This window comes from Olea europaea, chromosome 15 (assembly GCF_002742605.1).
Source record: "Olea europaea var. sylvestris chromosome 15, O_europaea_v1, whole genome shotgun sequence".
Classification (NCBI taxonomy): domain Eukaryota; kingdom Viridiplantae; phylum Streptophyta; class Magnoliopsida; order Lamiales; family Oleaceae; genus Olea; species Olea europaea.
In genome coordinates, this window is record NC_036251.1 from 16,512,582 (window position 1) to 16,529,790 (window position 17,209).

General features: G+C 29.3%; 1 protein-coding gene across 1 annotated transcript; it reads left to right on the top strand.

Annotated features, from left to right (window-relative positions):
* Positions 1 to 3,331: 3,331 nt before the first annotated feature.
* Positions 3,332 to 16,022, top strand: LOC111411299. Its single transcript, XM_023041842.1, has 5 exons — positions 3,332 to 3,730; positions 3,840 to 3,909; positions 5,893 to 5,999; positions 15,828 to 15,869; positions 15,921 to 16,022. The coding sequence occupies exons 1-5, from the start codon at positions 3,332 to 3,334 to the stop codon at positions 16,020 to 16,022; spliced, it is 720 nt and encodes a 239-aa protein (XP_022897610.1).
* The last annotated feature ends 1,187 nt before the right edge of the window (positions 16,023 to 17,209 follow it).

Genomic DNA, 17,209 nt, shown 5'->3' on the forward strand with positions numbered 1-17,209 from the left:
AAAGAACATAATTAAATATGATCTAACATAAATTATATTTTTACTGTTGACGACTAAATCATTGTATAATTTATTATAATAACATTTGATTGCTCCTTAAGAGTTTGAATTATAATTTTAAATATTCCAGAAGAACATTGACATATTATTTTTAAATGAGTAATAATAAAATATAATGTGCTCTCAAAATAGCATATTTTTGAATAATTAATTATTTTGATTTCACGTTTATCTCTAAAGAAAAATATATAACATTGTCATGGGGACATTGCTTAGTTTGACTATTTAAACGATATATGATTATATAAGTTTTAATTGTATTCTTTGAAATTGAATCATTTAATATCTTTATTGAATTAGAAGTTCAATTTGAGTTTTATGGTTTCGCATGACCAGTTGGATCATCGCTAGATTAATAACGATGAGGAATTTAAAAATTCAAATGGATATGTAATGAAGAGCTAGAAGTTTCTTCAATACAATGAAATCTTATATGATGTTTCTTCTTTTTCATGAAAATTTTTTATTAGCCAGCACTAACTAAAAAAGGGATTAAATTCCCTATATTTCTGAAAGTTAATCAGGATAATAAATGGGACTCCATTATAATCCATGTTGATATCTAAATATTATTTGTATTTAATAGATTTGAAACATATACTAGATCGCAACCTGGAGTTTGTAAAATTATTTCTCAAATTTTAAATTATGAACATAATTTTCAGATTATATTATAAACAATGTGTTTTGTTAATGTTCTCAACATTTATTGAGGGTTAGTTGGGATGTTAATAAATGATTTAACACAATTGTTTGTTAAACGTCTCTAATTAATTTAATTGAAAACAAAGTACTTCTCATTTTTGTTTAAGAAATTATATTATGTATCATGCCAATATTATATTTCTCCATATTATAATTGACTTATGATCAGAGCCTAATTTTTTTATTTAATTATTTCGATAGTGCAGTATATGTAAAATTGAACCACCGCAATGCACTGAGATGAAAAATGAATAATGCTGATAATAAATATATAGTTTGAACTCTTATCTCAAATGGGTGATATTTTATAATGCTGAAAAAATTATTTTCAATTTAATTGGACAATTCTTTCAGCATTAAGGGGAACAATTAAAAAGTTAAAAATAATGTACAAATGCATCATCATCTAAATTCTCGCAAAATATCATTCAAATCGAAAGTTCCAATGATAATTTATTTAGATGCATTTAGTAACCAAAGAAATCAACAATATCTTATTCACCAAATTTAAATATTTAATTCGAATTGATGTCTTTGGAGGACAATTTTTTAGTATTATATTTGATATATCTATGACTCACCTATGCTTGATAGTGTTCGATATATATATATATATATATATTTTTTTATTTTTTATTTTTTTTAAAGATGTTCCAGCTTGTTTTAATGCATTTATTATGTTCACATATTTCATTGAGAGATAGCAATGTCACATAAGGGAAATAGATTGGATAACTATCTAGAGATATTTTCAATTAAAATAGGAACATTGACCAATAAGCATATTTCAAATTGTCAATTTAAATTATTGAACTAATAATTGAGTAGCGAGAGAAATTCTACATCTTAACAATACATCTCACGAATTCGATAAACTTTTACTTTGCTTTCAAGTTAGTTGATAATTTAGACTTCAATTTGCTACACTCTTTACTGCTATTCAATTAAGGATATTAATAGCTTTAATTCGATCAAACACATAGTTCTCATGAATTCGACAATCTACATACTATTATGTTACTTGCTCATGATTCCATTCACTTACGGGTTTTCAAGGGGTCATCAGTCAGAGTAAAAAATAGATGATCCCATGTCTGGAAAAAATGAGGGTAGAATTTTTATTTTTTGTAATTTAAAAAATAATTCTGCTCGTGGATGGCTTCACTCGACCCATGAGCCAAAGGACAAAACCAACCAAATTTTTTGGACACGAGCCAAGCCCGACTATCTAAGGAAGCTAGGTCCATTGTCACCCTAAAAATTGGCCGAATTCCACTGTTTATGGTGGTCAAATGGGGCACCTTTTATGAAGTTGCGCTTATTTTCCTTTATTTTATGGGTTTATTTTCAGCAACTAGTTGTTCGCTGTTGGAGGTTGAATTGAGTAAAGTTGTTTTTAGAGCTTTCAAAGTATTTGGTCAAATTCTCAGTATTTGTGTAAATTAATAAGCGTTTGATCTATTTAAGTATTTATTTTTGCTGCATCACATGTTTGGACACATTTTGTATGTAGTATTGAACAAGACAATGCAATATTTTAATTTCGTTTCTTCTTTAGTACATTGCAATATTGTTCGAGATCCATTATATCAAACAAGCCATTGGCATCCTATGAGTGTTACCTTGATGTGCAAATTCCTCTTGGTACAATTCCTTAAGATTGTTAAGATTATGCTTTGCTACTTGTCTTCAGTATTGCCATAGCCCCGTAATCTGTTGGCAGCAATCGGTCATAGACCACAATCGAATTGCATAACAGACAAGTTACCAAGTTTTGTTCCATAATTGGCTGCAATTTTATCGAAAGTTTGTAACATAGAACTCGAGAGGAGTTATCCTTTGTTCGACTCTCCACACTATAAAAGCAAGTACTAATCAACCCATAAAACCAACATAATAAATATTTTGAAAAAATGAAAAAGAAAAATGTTGAAATGAAATACAAAAAATAAATATATAATGATTCATTGTCATCCAACATGGATAACCCTGAATTGATTGGTTTAGATCTTGATAAAATTCAATCTAAAGGTTGAGATAGTTTATCCCAGATACTCTATCTTCAATATGAAAGGATAAGAATTGTGGGATTAGATTGATTGATTTAGATCTTGATGAAATCCAATCTAAAGGTTGAGATAGTTTATCCCAGATATTCTATCTAACGGTGGACCATGTATTTGGCAACAATAAAAAGCAGTATTGAAATATGGTAATTCTCATTCTTCAAACATACCATTAAAAAATGGGTCTCTCTTATCTATCTTCTTTAGATTTCTCATCATTATCGGATGGTGAAAGTGATAACGATTTTCTTGCTGTACAATAACAAGCGATTACTCGTATATGTTCAAATAGAAACCTCCTTATTGCTGAGTACACTGATCAACATACTAATCAATGGGCACATGGAGGCTGTATTCCTGGGCATAGAAACATCAATCGTGACCGGGAAAGAGTTTATGTAAATCTCTTCAACGACTATTTTTTCGATAACCTACGTTACAATGAAAAGATGTTTCCTCAATGATTCCAAATGTCCTGGAGTTTATTCACTCGAATACTAATGGCGGTAAAAGGTCATGACAACTATTTTGTGCAAAAGCCAAATGGGCTAGATAGACTCAGATTGTCTAGTCTTCAAAAGGTAATGGCAGCGTTTCGGAGGTGGGCGTATGAAGTAGTAGCAAATGCTACTAATGAGTACATTAAAATAGAAGAATCAATAACTATTGAAAATTTGAAGAGATTTTGTCATGCTATCATAGAAATATTAGCAGATCAATATTTGAAATCACCTACTGCAAACGATGTTGAGAGACTACTCTACATTGGTAAACAAAGTGGTTTTCCAGGGTTGTTGGACAGTCTAGATTATATGCATCGGAGATGGAAAAATTGTCCAATGGCATGGGCAGGACAATTTACAAGTCGTAGTGGATCCCCAACTATTATCCTCGAAGCTGTAACTGATTATGATCTATGGATATGACATGCATATTTTGAACTTTCGAGTTCAAACATTGATATCAAATGTTTTGGAAATATCCTATCTTTTTGCGAACCTCGCTCAGGGTATTGCTCCATCGGCACAACATCTCATTCAAGAAAAACAATACAACATGGAGTATTATCTAGTTGATGGTATATACCTGAATGGTCTACTATTGTGCAAATGATTCATGAGTCACACGGTCCACGAAAAAAAAATTGTTTTGCAATGAAATAAGAAGCATGTAGAAAAGATATTGAATATGCATTTGGAGTTCTACAATCAAAGTTCACAATTGTAAAAGAATCAGCACGTTTTTGGGACAAACATGTATTACATGATATAATGACTACATACATTATTATGCACAAAATGATAATCGAGGACAAACACAATCTTAATGCAACAGTTCAAGATTTTAAGCAAGCGGCTACTCCAGAAGTTGAGTTGGTTGAAGACGAAATCATAGTTTTCAAGAATTCCTTGTTCGTCATAGACAAATCAATGATAAAGATGCTGCACTTTAAAATACATTTATTGAACATTTGTGGATGACTATATGAATTTTGATAACTAAATTACGACACTAAGTCGACTTTGTCGTATTATAATATCGGGATTCAAAATGTACTACATTATTTTTTCATAACATGATTTAATATTTTCTTAATTGTGATACTTTTATTAATTGTACTACATTTTTAAAATTTATTAACGAATTTAATATTTTTGTACAACATAATTATTTATGTGGGTAATTTATGTAGTAATAAATTAATAAATAAATAATTTTTTAGCTATATAAATTATTAAGAATTAAAAAAATGAAGAAAATGGTTAAACGCTGTTCATTTGGTGTAATGAGATGAAGATAATTTTTAATTTGGTGCAAATTTTGGTGCATGGTTGGATATGACCTTAGAGAATTAACACATATTCCATATATGATGTGTGATAAGATTGGAGGCTATAGTAAAGAGAAAAATATTGTGTGTATAGCACTTAAAAATCAATTTCACATTGACTTGTGAGTAGGAGGTCAAATGATGTAAGTGCGATCAGTCACTTTTCCCTAACCATAGAAGGAAAAGATAGATACTCGATCAATCACCTTCGTAACAAATGTTATCCCAGCTGGCTGAAAGTTAAAATTGAACGTTTAGTTTAACACGGACAGGTTCTCGATTGATAGATGAAGGATCGTGCCTACATATGGGATCCATGAAAAGTAAAATATTGAAGCAGGCGGCACAGGTAGACATTGCCATGTCATCATGGACAATCCCCTAGCAATATATAATTACTTCCCACCAACTAGGGATTGGCAAAAAAAATCGAAAAATCGACCAAACCGATCAAACCAACTAGAGTTAGTTTGGTTCGGTCCAAGTTGGTTTGAACCAAAAAATTGGTTTGGTTCAGTTAATTTTTAACTACTAAAAAGTCGGGTTGGGTCGGTTATGGTTAAAGCAACCAACCCATTAATTGACCGATCCAACCTGCAAATATATTTTTTATATTTTATTTTAAAATTCATCTTTTTAAACATAAAAAAATAATAAAAACACAAATATAATTTTATCTAAATAAGTTGTTTACCGTCATTATTTTTTCTACCAAAACTCTAAATGCCTAAAGAAAAGAAAGCAAGAAGAAGAAGCGTTTGACATAAACTTTGAATTTAGATTTTAGCCTTACTTTCATTTTGGTGTAATTGTTTGTTAGTAACTATTAGATTTCTATATATAATGATTTGTAAAAAATTGATTCTTTACCATTTACATTATGTATATTATTGATATGCATAATGCCAGAAAAAATTTATATGTATGAAAAAACAAATGTTTTAACCCAATATAGGTAGACAAATTTTTTTTTTTTTTTATTCGCACAAATTCCAAGCCAATTAACCAAACCAAATCGTTGGTTTGATTCGGTTCAATTTCAATGACTGAATTGGGTCAATTAGAATTGGAATTTATCCAAACCAATCAAGTCGGTTTCGGTTTTGAGTTGGACTCAAAATCAACCCAACCCAAATCATGCACAGGCCTACCATCAACATCCTAAAAGGATTCCAACATAACATCCCACCACATTCTATCTCTAATCCTTTCCTTTTTCTCTTTCACCAGATATATCTCTTTCTATTGATCGAAAAAATCATCGAAAGTTTGCTGGAAGCGCACAAAATAACACTGAAAAGCCTACACAACATTCTATGCTCTCTTCAAAACCTATCGTTATTAGTTGTAGGTCCATTGACAAAAGGACTTGTACCAAAAACATTTAAAGAACCTGAATACAGAATAGGTATTTAATGTAAGCTTCATAAATGGAATATTATGAATATTTGACACATTGAGCTCACTTATGTGTTTTTTTATATTTCCCGTCTTGCTTATTAGTATATATTATTGATAAACAAGAATAGTCCAATAAATAATGTAGTTGGACTATGATTAATGTTCTTTACTTATAGGAATGTTAAGTAAAAAAATTAATAAAAATAGTACACACGGAAAGATCAATGTCAATCAAATGATGTATGGGCGGGATAGGTGGGATGCACTACAATATATAAAATTGTGATTTTGTGGTAAGATATTTTACAACATACAAAATGTTATCACAATAAGTGATTTAACGCGATCCATCTTACAATTTGTTGTAAAGATTGTGGCGGAAAAAATAAGAATAAAAAGCACAAGGTGATATAAAAAGTTATTGTATGTGCTTATGTATTCAATTTTGTGGAATTAAAAAAAAATATCTATTCTGACATAGTTATTTGCAAAAATGTCCAAAATTTTTCAATGTTCATTTTTGAAATTATTTGGACGAGAGTACCCCTAAGTAGCTTCCATTAGAAGTTACATTAAAATGATGTACTCGACATTTCAAATGTCGTTCTCGATATTTGAATCCATTTATATTTCAAAATTACACATGTCAAATCATAATATTAAATGTTCTTGACATTACGTTGTTCTCGATAAATTAAATGTTTAGAATGACAGTTTATTTTGAATATGACATTTCTCTACACTTTAAATGTTGTTCTCAACATTTCTGTGTTTAGCATTAATTGTGATTTGACACGTGTAATATGAAATCATTTATTCTTTCATTAAGGATAAAATAAAGAATTTGTATAAAATTTGACCATTTTTGCGAAGATAATCAAAATTGAACATTTTTGAACTGACATATGTAAAATTGGATATTTTTGCAAATGCCCCTTCAATTTTCACAATTTGTGGACGTTTATGAAAACTAATGATTGTATATTGACTTTTATTTATTTATTTTTTGGGCAAAACATCTGGGTCACATGTTTGAAATAATTCCAAATATGTTTTGATAACATATGTTTTCGGGTACGGTCCATTCTGATAATAAAATATCTTTTCTGTATCCATGAACTATTTTGAGCATGCATTTAATTTATATCTTTTTATTATGATATTATTGTGATCTCGAGATATGATAGATAAAGTCACAAGATGGGTTTCTTTTAAAGACATTTGACTTCATTTTGATTTGAAGCATTATGAGGACCGATATAAATTATTACAATTTTTTTATCATATTTGGTGCTAAGTTCATACCATATACTACCACATTGGTTGTAAGATGGGGATCTATGTCGATAAGGATGTTGACATTTGTAACTGTAGAATAGTCTTACATCGCTTAATTGGTGTAATGACTTCTATGTTCGGTGTTAATATTCTTGTTGGATCGGATCATGTTACGTAAGGTGTCATTATTGGAGCTATACTTTTTATGGCCACCTATGTAGTTTAACTCGAGTGTCAAAAGTTTTCTTTTAACAATCAAATGTTTGTCCAAGTGGGAGAATGTTGAAATAATTCTAAATATGGGTTTCACATTCGATTGTTTATTTTACGGGTTTGATGTATGTCTTATAGTGATATTTGTGATTGGATCAAATTTATTAAGTGATAAATTGGACATTTTATACCTTGCGGGTTGTATTTTATATGATGTGGTAATTTTAAGTATGTGGACCAGAAATATATGTAAATCCTAATTAGAGTTTTAGTATTAATGAGATGAATCAATAATTTTCTATATAAATGTTAGCTCTCCTCTCCTCTCCAAATTGTTTTTATTAGCTTGTCCCATTGACGGCTAATACTTTGTGAGGAGCAAGAAGGGAGAAGAACTAGCTGCTATTATTCATATCAACAATGGTTTTCGTATGTATGAATTTGATTTATCAATTTATTATTATGTGATTCTTGATTTTTAGCATGATTACAATTAAATTCAACATCACAAATTGATTAAGTCAATTTGTGGTTTCTGCCTTTTGTTTTCTCTTACAACATTTAATTTACACAATTATGCCATGCGTAAGTGTGGTTTTCATTTCTATAAATGTGATTGGCTTTTTGTCATGCTAAAATGTAATCCTTAACCTGATTCCAATGTTTTCATTTTTTAGCAAGGCATGACCAAGTGAATTTTCTGCATCATCTTTCTTGATTTCATTTCTCCTGGTCCATTGTTTGACTGTAGGCAGCATATAAGCTTTCAAGATGTGTAGTAGTGCAAGAAACAAGCTGAAAGCTGATTTGGAGCACGCATGTTTATGTAAGTTATTTTGAAATTTTTGAAATTTTTTGATGGATAAGCATCAAATATTTCCATATTTGTTCGAGAAATTGAAGGCGAAATATTATGTCTAAAAACTCATGATTGTCATTTTTGTTACAACTACTAATTCTATTTGGAATTCACAAGTTTTCTGTGAAATGAGATGTATAATGCTATTGTAGAGCTTTGTTATTTTTTCCAACAATTATGTTCAAGAGCATTGAATATAAATGATTTAGAGAAACTATAAGAAGGGATATTATAATTTTATGTAAGCTAGACTAATGTTTCCACTAGCATAATTTGATGTAATGCTCCATGTACTTCACCTACTTGAAGAATCAAAACTTGGTGGAAGAATTGCATTTAGATGGATGTATCTAATTGATGATGCGATAAACTTCTAGATGTTGTGGAATAAATACAACTCCAAATGCAATCTATTACATAAATTTATATCCATTGTAACAAATTATCATGGGTAAGAATTTTATATGTTGTAAAATAGAATGTACGAGATATATTACAAAATCAATTATACTATATGTAATTATACATTGTTACACAAATGATAATACAATGAACACCCTGTGTTACAAAATAAATTTAACTACAACCACAACTTGTTATGTATAAATTATACTACAAATATTGAATATCTTAAAATAAATGATACGACGAATCAAACTCATTGTAAAACAAATTATGCAACAAACATGATGACTTCTTATAAAATGGATATTACAAGAAGCATGTTTTGTTGAAAAATGAAATAGGTAACATATGTTATACCTTTAAACATTTTTCTCACAAAAAACAATTTTGAAATAATTGAATGGACTTCTCGTACTTTTAATTTTTTTCGTGGATACAAGCATTACGACGACATAATAGCAACAAATATATTGTTGCTATTTCATATTATCTATATCAAGTAAATAGCGTCGCGAATTTGTTTGTGCGGTAAATGACTAAAAGTTGCCGTTAAATGCATTTTGTGATTAATATAACGCAACAATGTCCACAAAAATATCTTGTTGTCCTTTAATTATTTTTGTAACAAAATTTCTATTTATCTGACAATTTATTTTAGTTGCAAAATCGATAATTTTTTGTAGTGATGACTAATTAGTTTTTAGTTTTATGATGTTTATTATGACGAACCAAGAAAATAATTTATTATTGAAAGTGTGAACATTATGATTTGATTATTAAACCATGTTAAGGAATATCTCACTAGCCAAGTAGGAGAACTTAAGAATTTATTTGACTCATGTTATTTTCTAAAAGAATTTTAATAGAAGTTTTAATTCAAGTGTTTTAATGAAATTAATAAATTCTTTAATTCGATAATAAATATACATTGTTGACGCATTAAAGAATTTGAAAGATAAGAAGGTTTAGTGAAAGGGTTATAGTTATATTAATATAATACTAATGATATTTTATATTATTGATTGAATGTATATGATGGCTATGGATTCAGGAAAGTTACATTTAAAGTGTGCACTAGTTCCATCAGTATAATACATGCATTTGACTTTCAAAACACGAAGCCATTTTAATTTTTATAGTTGATCTTTCATAACATAAATCCATGACTAGCATCAAATGTATCTCGAGGGACAATAAGTGATTCGTGGCCATTTTTTGTACATCTTGTGACCTAGGTCGATAAACACCAGGAGGTCCAATTCACTCTCAATGCGCACATATAATAGCAATAAAAATAAAAATTGCTATGTGCCTTAAATATTGAAATATACCCTTTCCATAACATCACAACTTGTACTCCTATACATTTACCCCTCGAAATAAGAAAATTTATAGTTAAACTTGCCTGAGATAAACTAAAATTGGCATGCTAATTTGTGGATGCAAGATAGTCCATATATCTTACCTCTAATAAGTATATAAGAAAATATTTTCTTTAATTTCGAGTGCTTGCCGATTAAGAGTATGCTTATGTTGATACGTATATGGATTTAATGTTAACTTTGGTAATATACGTAGAGAATGGACTTCAGCAAATATAATTCAAGTCTATGTGTAACTAAACTAAAATATGATGTAGCAATACAACTATGACGTGTAACATCATCATCGCCTTGGTTATGCTATTACCACATAATTTTCACATTCGGCAAACCTAGAGATTTGGTTGAATAAGCAATTAGTTGGCAAGATATTTATAAACAAAAGTAAATGAGAAGTGAAAAAGTGTTATCACTTGTGGCTCCTACAAAATGTGCAAATAAAAAATGATTTGACTAAAACTATTTTTTAATCAAAGTAATTATATGGCTTGATAACAATTTCACATTCAATAGTAACAAATTTTCCATTACAATTTTTCCTTTTTTTAACCTTAGGAAAATTGATTCGGCTTGGGGCAAGCCTGAGCTTCCTTGAGTTATGTGCGTATGCAAGGGCGGACCCACATGGGATCATGTGGGGTCAAATGACCTCACAGTTTTTTGGAAAAAAAAAAAAAATTTCCCCTGTTGAAAGTCAGTCAGTCAGTCAGCCTTTTAGTTTTGCACTTTCTGAAAATATACTCTAAATTGACAGTGGTCATGCCTGAGTGATCAGTGATAAGAACCATACTCGAGTTACATATAGTCTGCATTGCTTCTATAGCTTCTTTTTTCTACAGGAATTATTTGCCTATAATCCACCAATTTCTTATCAAAGTGCAAACACCGAACACGAATAGCAAACCATCGATTTCTCCTTTTTGTTCATGGTACGTTGTTCGAAAAAAATTTCATTTTTGACCCCACAAGTCGAAGTGTCTGGGTCCGCCCCTATGTGTATGTACCATATATAGCAGAACAAAAAATAAAAAAAATAAAAAATGATTTTGATGCTACATGTTCAAGGCAAAAGACCATTTGAGATCAACATCAATCTTTTCTTGAATCAATGCTTCCATTTTCCTCAATAATAATTTTATTGAATTTTGACAATCCATTGCAATGAAAGAATTCAAGAACTCCACAGCTTTCATTTATGGTGATAATTGATTATGAAATGTGATAATTAAAAATAGATCGAGAGAAAGTAGAGAGAGAAGAGTGAAGAAGATGAGAATTCAAGAACTCCACAGCTTTCATTTATGGTGATAATTGATTATGAAATGTGATAATTAAAAATAGATCGAGAGAAAGTAGAGAGAGGAGAGTGATGAAGATGAGAATTCAAAGTAAGCAAGAAATGTCATAAAATATGACACGTTTTATAGGAAAAATGAAAAATCCTAGCGGGTTAAGCGTGGACATTAAACTTGTTTAAAGAGTAATGCTATGTAGTGGGGCTAATATAGCATTAAATTATAAATGGATATGACATCGTTTTTTGGGTGACCAAGAAAGATATATTAATGTTCTTTAAACCCCATGCATTATCGTACCTAAGTTTTAATCTTTTTCTTTGTTTCTTTTTTTTCATACAAAGAACAAGTTACAAACATATGAACATAGCATACAAAGTTCATGACAAGAACAAAGTTACATTAATTTTTGAGGTCACGTCATATTCAAATTTATATGAAATTCACCATCTCTTATAATACTTCTATCATATTAAATGTAAACATTGCGCAAGCATATGCTTTTACTCCCTTTTCACTCTCATCTCCTTCTTGTCTATCTTCATGTACACATAAGAACTAGCAGAGTCACTCTATATATCTATTTTGCACCTTCATTCTATTTAAATTTCTTTCGTAGATAGGTCTAAGTGAAAAGAGTGGAAATAAATGAATGATATTTTTTTTAAATAATAATTGTGAGTTTTTAAAACGTTGACAAAACAAAATATTATGTTCTTTTAAAAAGTTTAAAAGAAATCTCTCGCTACTTTAGTCTTTAATCCATCCCATAGGATTTTCTCCATTATATTTGCACCAGAATCCAATTTTATCTTTTTATCAATTATGTGGGTAATGAACATAATCCATTTTAATGACCAAATATTAGCTAAGATTCGACTTATTAGTAGTCCTATCTTTATTTTTAATTTCTTAATAAAAATAATAAAAATTACTGGATATGATGTTGGTATATCAAAATAACGAAAATAGCAAACCTATAATCCAAAATGGAAAATAATAAAACGATGATCTCCAAAGAGTGAAAAGTTTATGTTGCATAAAATGATAGAATAATGTAATTAAGAATTAATTAGTTGACCCTAGACCTAGAACATTTTTTTTTTTTTTGGTTGGCATATATATAGCATGCCCATTTTCTTAAATTATTATTTAGGAGCACAAAATATTTGTTTATTTATTATCAAAATGCCCTTCTTATTTTACAAAGTACATAACGTTGATACCAGCCTTTACAAAATATAGAGGTCTATATGTTTTGTTCTTCTTTAATCGTCTTATCATTTTTACGAGCGTTCTCTCAGATTTTAATGAATTTTAAAAGTCATTCAAAATTCAGATGTCCTTAATTGAAATTTTATTGTATTTTATTAAAATTCATTGAAATCTAAGTGTTGCAAAAAAAATTAACTGATTTTAATAAAATCCTTTAAAATCTCATTATTCTCAATAACTCTATATTTTTTATAAGAATTTAATTAATTAATAAAGAAATCTCAAAAGATTTAGGCAAATTTCGAGTTTAAAAATACACAACAAACTCTTGAAACTTCGTCATTTTTAATGAGATTTTCATTAATTTTGTGAAAATATATTCAAGTTGATGAAATTCATTAGAATTGATAATCTTTTAAAATTTCAGTTGATGATACCTCTAGTTTCATTTTTATTTTTGTGAATAAATCACTCAATGTGTACATTTTACTAGTTTATATCTATAATATATTAAATATAACATCAATTGATAATCATTTTTTTGGATGATTTTAACTAGATTACAATTCAATTATTTCAATAATACCTTACTTTTCATTTTTCAATATGTAATAAATACTACAAAATCCTTATAGTATATGAATTTCATGTTATTAATTCTCAGTTAATTAACATTAATATTAACCTAGACTCAATGAATCTACTTGATGAATTTTGATCAATATGAATGTAGAATTATTATAGATGAATTTATTTATATTCATGTATCTAAAAATTTTAATGAGTATTTAAATTTATGTATTACCAATTAATTCTCATGTACCAAATGTAATATAAAAGATTGCTCATTTGTAGTGTTTCGTCATCACAAAAAATTTAAATTATAGAAGTTGAGTTTTGAAAGTATAATTTTTTCTCTTAAAATTTCATTTTCTTTAGTTCGTTTAAAACTTATCAAATCCCCTCAACAAATTAGTGTTAAATATTATTTTTACAGCACTTATAAAATATTTTAGAATAAACATATTATAAATTCTGATTAGTAAGGAATAAACATATTATAAACTTGTAAAGGAGAAAAGTTTACTTGTCCCAAGGAAAAATAATTTACAAACTTAAAAAACTATATTTCATCACGTGACCTAAACAGATCCCTGTGATTACAAGTAGAATGTAGTGTCTTAGAATGTTCAACTCTATCTAATAATGAATAAACGTATTATAATTTTGTAAAGGATAAAAGTTTACTTGTCCTAAGGAAAAACAATTTAAAAACTTAAAAACTACATTTCATCATGTGACCTAAATAGGATCCTCGTGATTATAAGTTCAATGTGGAGTCTTTTGGATTCTTGATCCATTTTACACTCACTACTTGAGGAGGGAGAATAAATTTATCAGGGAACTTAAAGTTCTGGATCTTCGTAATTTGTTCAAATTCAAAAGCTCCATCTATATATATACCTTTTATCATTTTTATTTATGATCCGTTTGTTTCTCATTTTTGGAAGAATGATAATAAAAAATATTATCGTTATGGGCTCCACACAAGAGATAGAAATTCAAATTTGGTGGCTTGATGGGATGGATAACGGTCATATTTTTCATTTTAATGAGAAAAGAATTAGAACCAAACAAGAGCTTAATTTCACATTCATACAAGGATTCAACGATCTATTTTTTCAAGTTCACTCGTTTCCAAAACCATTTCAACTGTTATTTAAGTGACTGAGGTTGAAAATATAAGAAAAAAATGTCCACCTTTAATCAGGAAGAACGATTAAATTATGAAACTGAAACCCAACAAAATAATCAAAATTTTAAAACTACATTTGTATTGTCTGGTTGAGTCATTATCTTAAGAAATTTCCTCTTTTTTAATATATATTTTCTTTCTATTGGAGATTTTGCAAGGTATAATAACTGTGTGAAGAAATAAAGAAGAAGAGTTATTGTTCATTATGATCATAATCTGTACACAACGGTGGGTATGGCAGGCAGATGCAAAATGCATATGTATAGTAAGGATTTTAGAGATACGGCCGCGGGCGCGCTAAATCTAATTCTATTTAAATAATGGGATTTCAAAGAGAGACAGCTGCCGGCAAACAACCAATTCGGTGGCCGGTTTGGCGCAAGATTGGGGGTAGGTGGTGGTATGGACAGCTTTGCAGTGATAATTGTTGGAGAAATTATACCGATATTATTACATATTATATTCACAAAAATCATGTCGTCTATTTGCGTAAAATCGAAACGTAATGTCGACTTACCAAAATGGGTTTGAGAAGACAAATTAATAATTTACCGACTTTGAACGTATGATTATGGGTTCATTCATTTTCTACTTTTAAATGAAAAGAAGATTGAACCTTGCAAAATAAATATATAAACAAGGTTAATGAATTTCTGAAATCAAAGTATAATCAAAGAAATCAAAAAATGAAGTGATAAAATGCAAATGATAGATTTTTGGCCGAGGCAAGTGTTGGACACTTTGTCCTTTAAATGAATTTGCCCTGCATTGATGCTAACGGTTCTTCGGCAATCATCTCCCAAGATACAATGACCACGTCGAACTATAGGAACACTCCAAATGGCTTAGAACAACGAACTCGAACGAAGTTCTCTCTCTACCGTAACCATGATTTTGATGCAAATGCTTTATACAAAACCAAAGTGTAATATGAAATGGAATGATATGGAATTATGAATTGATTTTTTTTTTTTTTTTGTTGATAAAATCCAAACACATGGAGTTTATATATAGTAGTTGAAAATGTATGCCAAAGGACACAACCATAACAAGAGACACATCTCTTAAAATTTATTTTTATATATTAAGAGATACAATTATTGAAAATTAATCATACCCATACCAAGAGTTATAATCCTTCATATGAAAAGACACATTTATATATTTCTAAAATATTTTACAATATTCTATACAATTTTCAACAATTTTAAGTATTAAGTGACTTACATTTGGCTTAATTTCTCATTCACCAAATTAAGAATTTCACTTAAATAATCATGTAAAATTGGTTATAACCAATTTTCGATACAAAATTCCAACAATCCCCATATGAATGAAAATTAATGCAAATGTCTATGCAGATACTAGTAGAGAGAGAGGTGGAAAACATTGCATCAGGTAAGGTAGCTTCTGACTTTGAATCTTTCGTAGTGAAATACTATCGAATTTATTAGCTAATTGGTGAACGCAATGTTCTTGAACCATTAGCCATTGGTGTAAATCAAGACAACAGTACTCACACAATGTCTCCCATAAAACGTTCATGGTTCTTATGACCTGGCTCATTTTGGCTTTGAACCCATTTTGGTTCTATAAGTATTTAGAAAATTCAAACTTTAAATAATTCTAATTGAAGCGGCCCCATTTCACAGTTGCATAGGTAATCTCCCATTAAGAGTATTCTGCTATACTCCACTTGACCTAATCAAGATATAAAAATCATTAAAGGATTATCTTAATCTCCAACAACTCTGTAGAAAGCACTTTGGTATCATAGGAATGAGTTAGGAAGTGCTTCATGGAATCCTCATAATTTAGTTGTCCATTTGAACCAAGATCTTGAGATCTCCAGTCAACAAGGTAGGGTTACCATCATAAGGACTCTTACTCAGTAGGCATAATCTCATTCCCTTCGATATGCAGTATACTTGATCTCTTAGGTAAACATATATAAATGGATCCACAAGTTCACACCAATAAGATCAACTGCTTATGGTATTATGTCTACGACTTACACGTCTAGACTTACGATTATATGTGACTTAGTATCTTTCAAATTGAGCTAGCCAACAATCGATTCATTTGATAGATACACATTGTCACCAATTAAGAAATCCCCTTATGAAGCTATATACTTCTCATAAGCTTTATCAATTCCAAACAAGATTGAAAAATTTCTATCAAATTATTACACTAATCAATCATATTTACTAGTGAATTTCATACATGGGTATTCAATATTATCATTAAAGAATTGCAATGCATTTGAACTTTATGAATATTCTCTAATATTCCAATTGTTCTTGTATATCCAAACAACCGTCATGATCAGCTTTCATCCCATTTCATCCACTTTAGACTTAGTTTATATCATCGCATCACAATATCCTTCCAATACCGCAGGATATCTTGTGAAATATAATCCATAGGTCATAGTATTTCAAATACCTAAGGACCCCTATCAATGCCATCCAATAATTATGGTCTGAATTACTCATAAATATACTAAGTTTATTCACAGCAAAAGCATTATCCGATCGAGTGTAGTCGTAATATACATTAGAACGCCAATTACTTGTGAATATCTCAGTTGTGACACGTTTTCACCCTTATTTTGACAATGTGTAGATTTGTGTCAATAGGGTTTTGCCAAACTTTCCTCTAATACTTCAATTTTTTTTTTTTAATTTTCTTTCCAACACTTCTTCAACCTAAAATAATTAATACGAAAATTAATTATTCA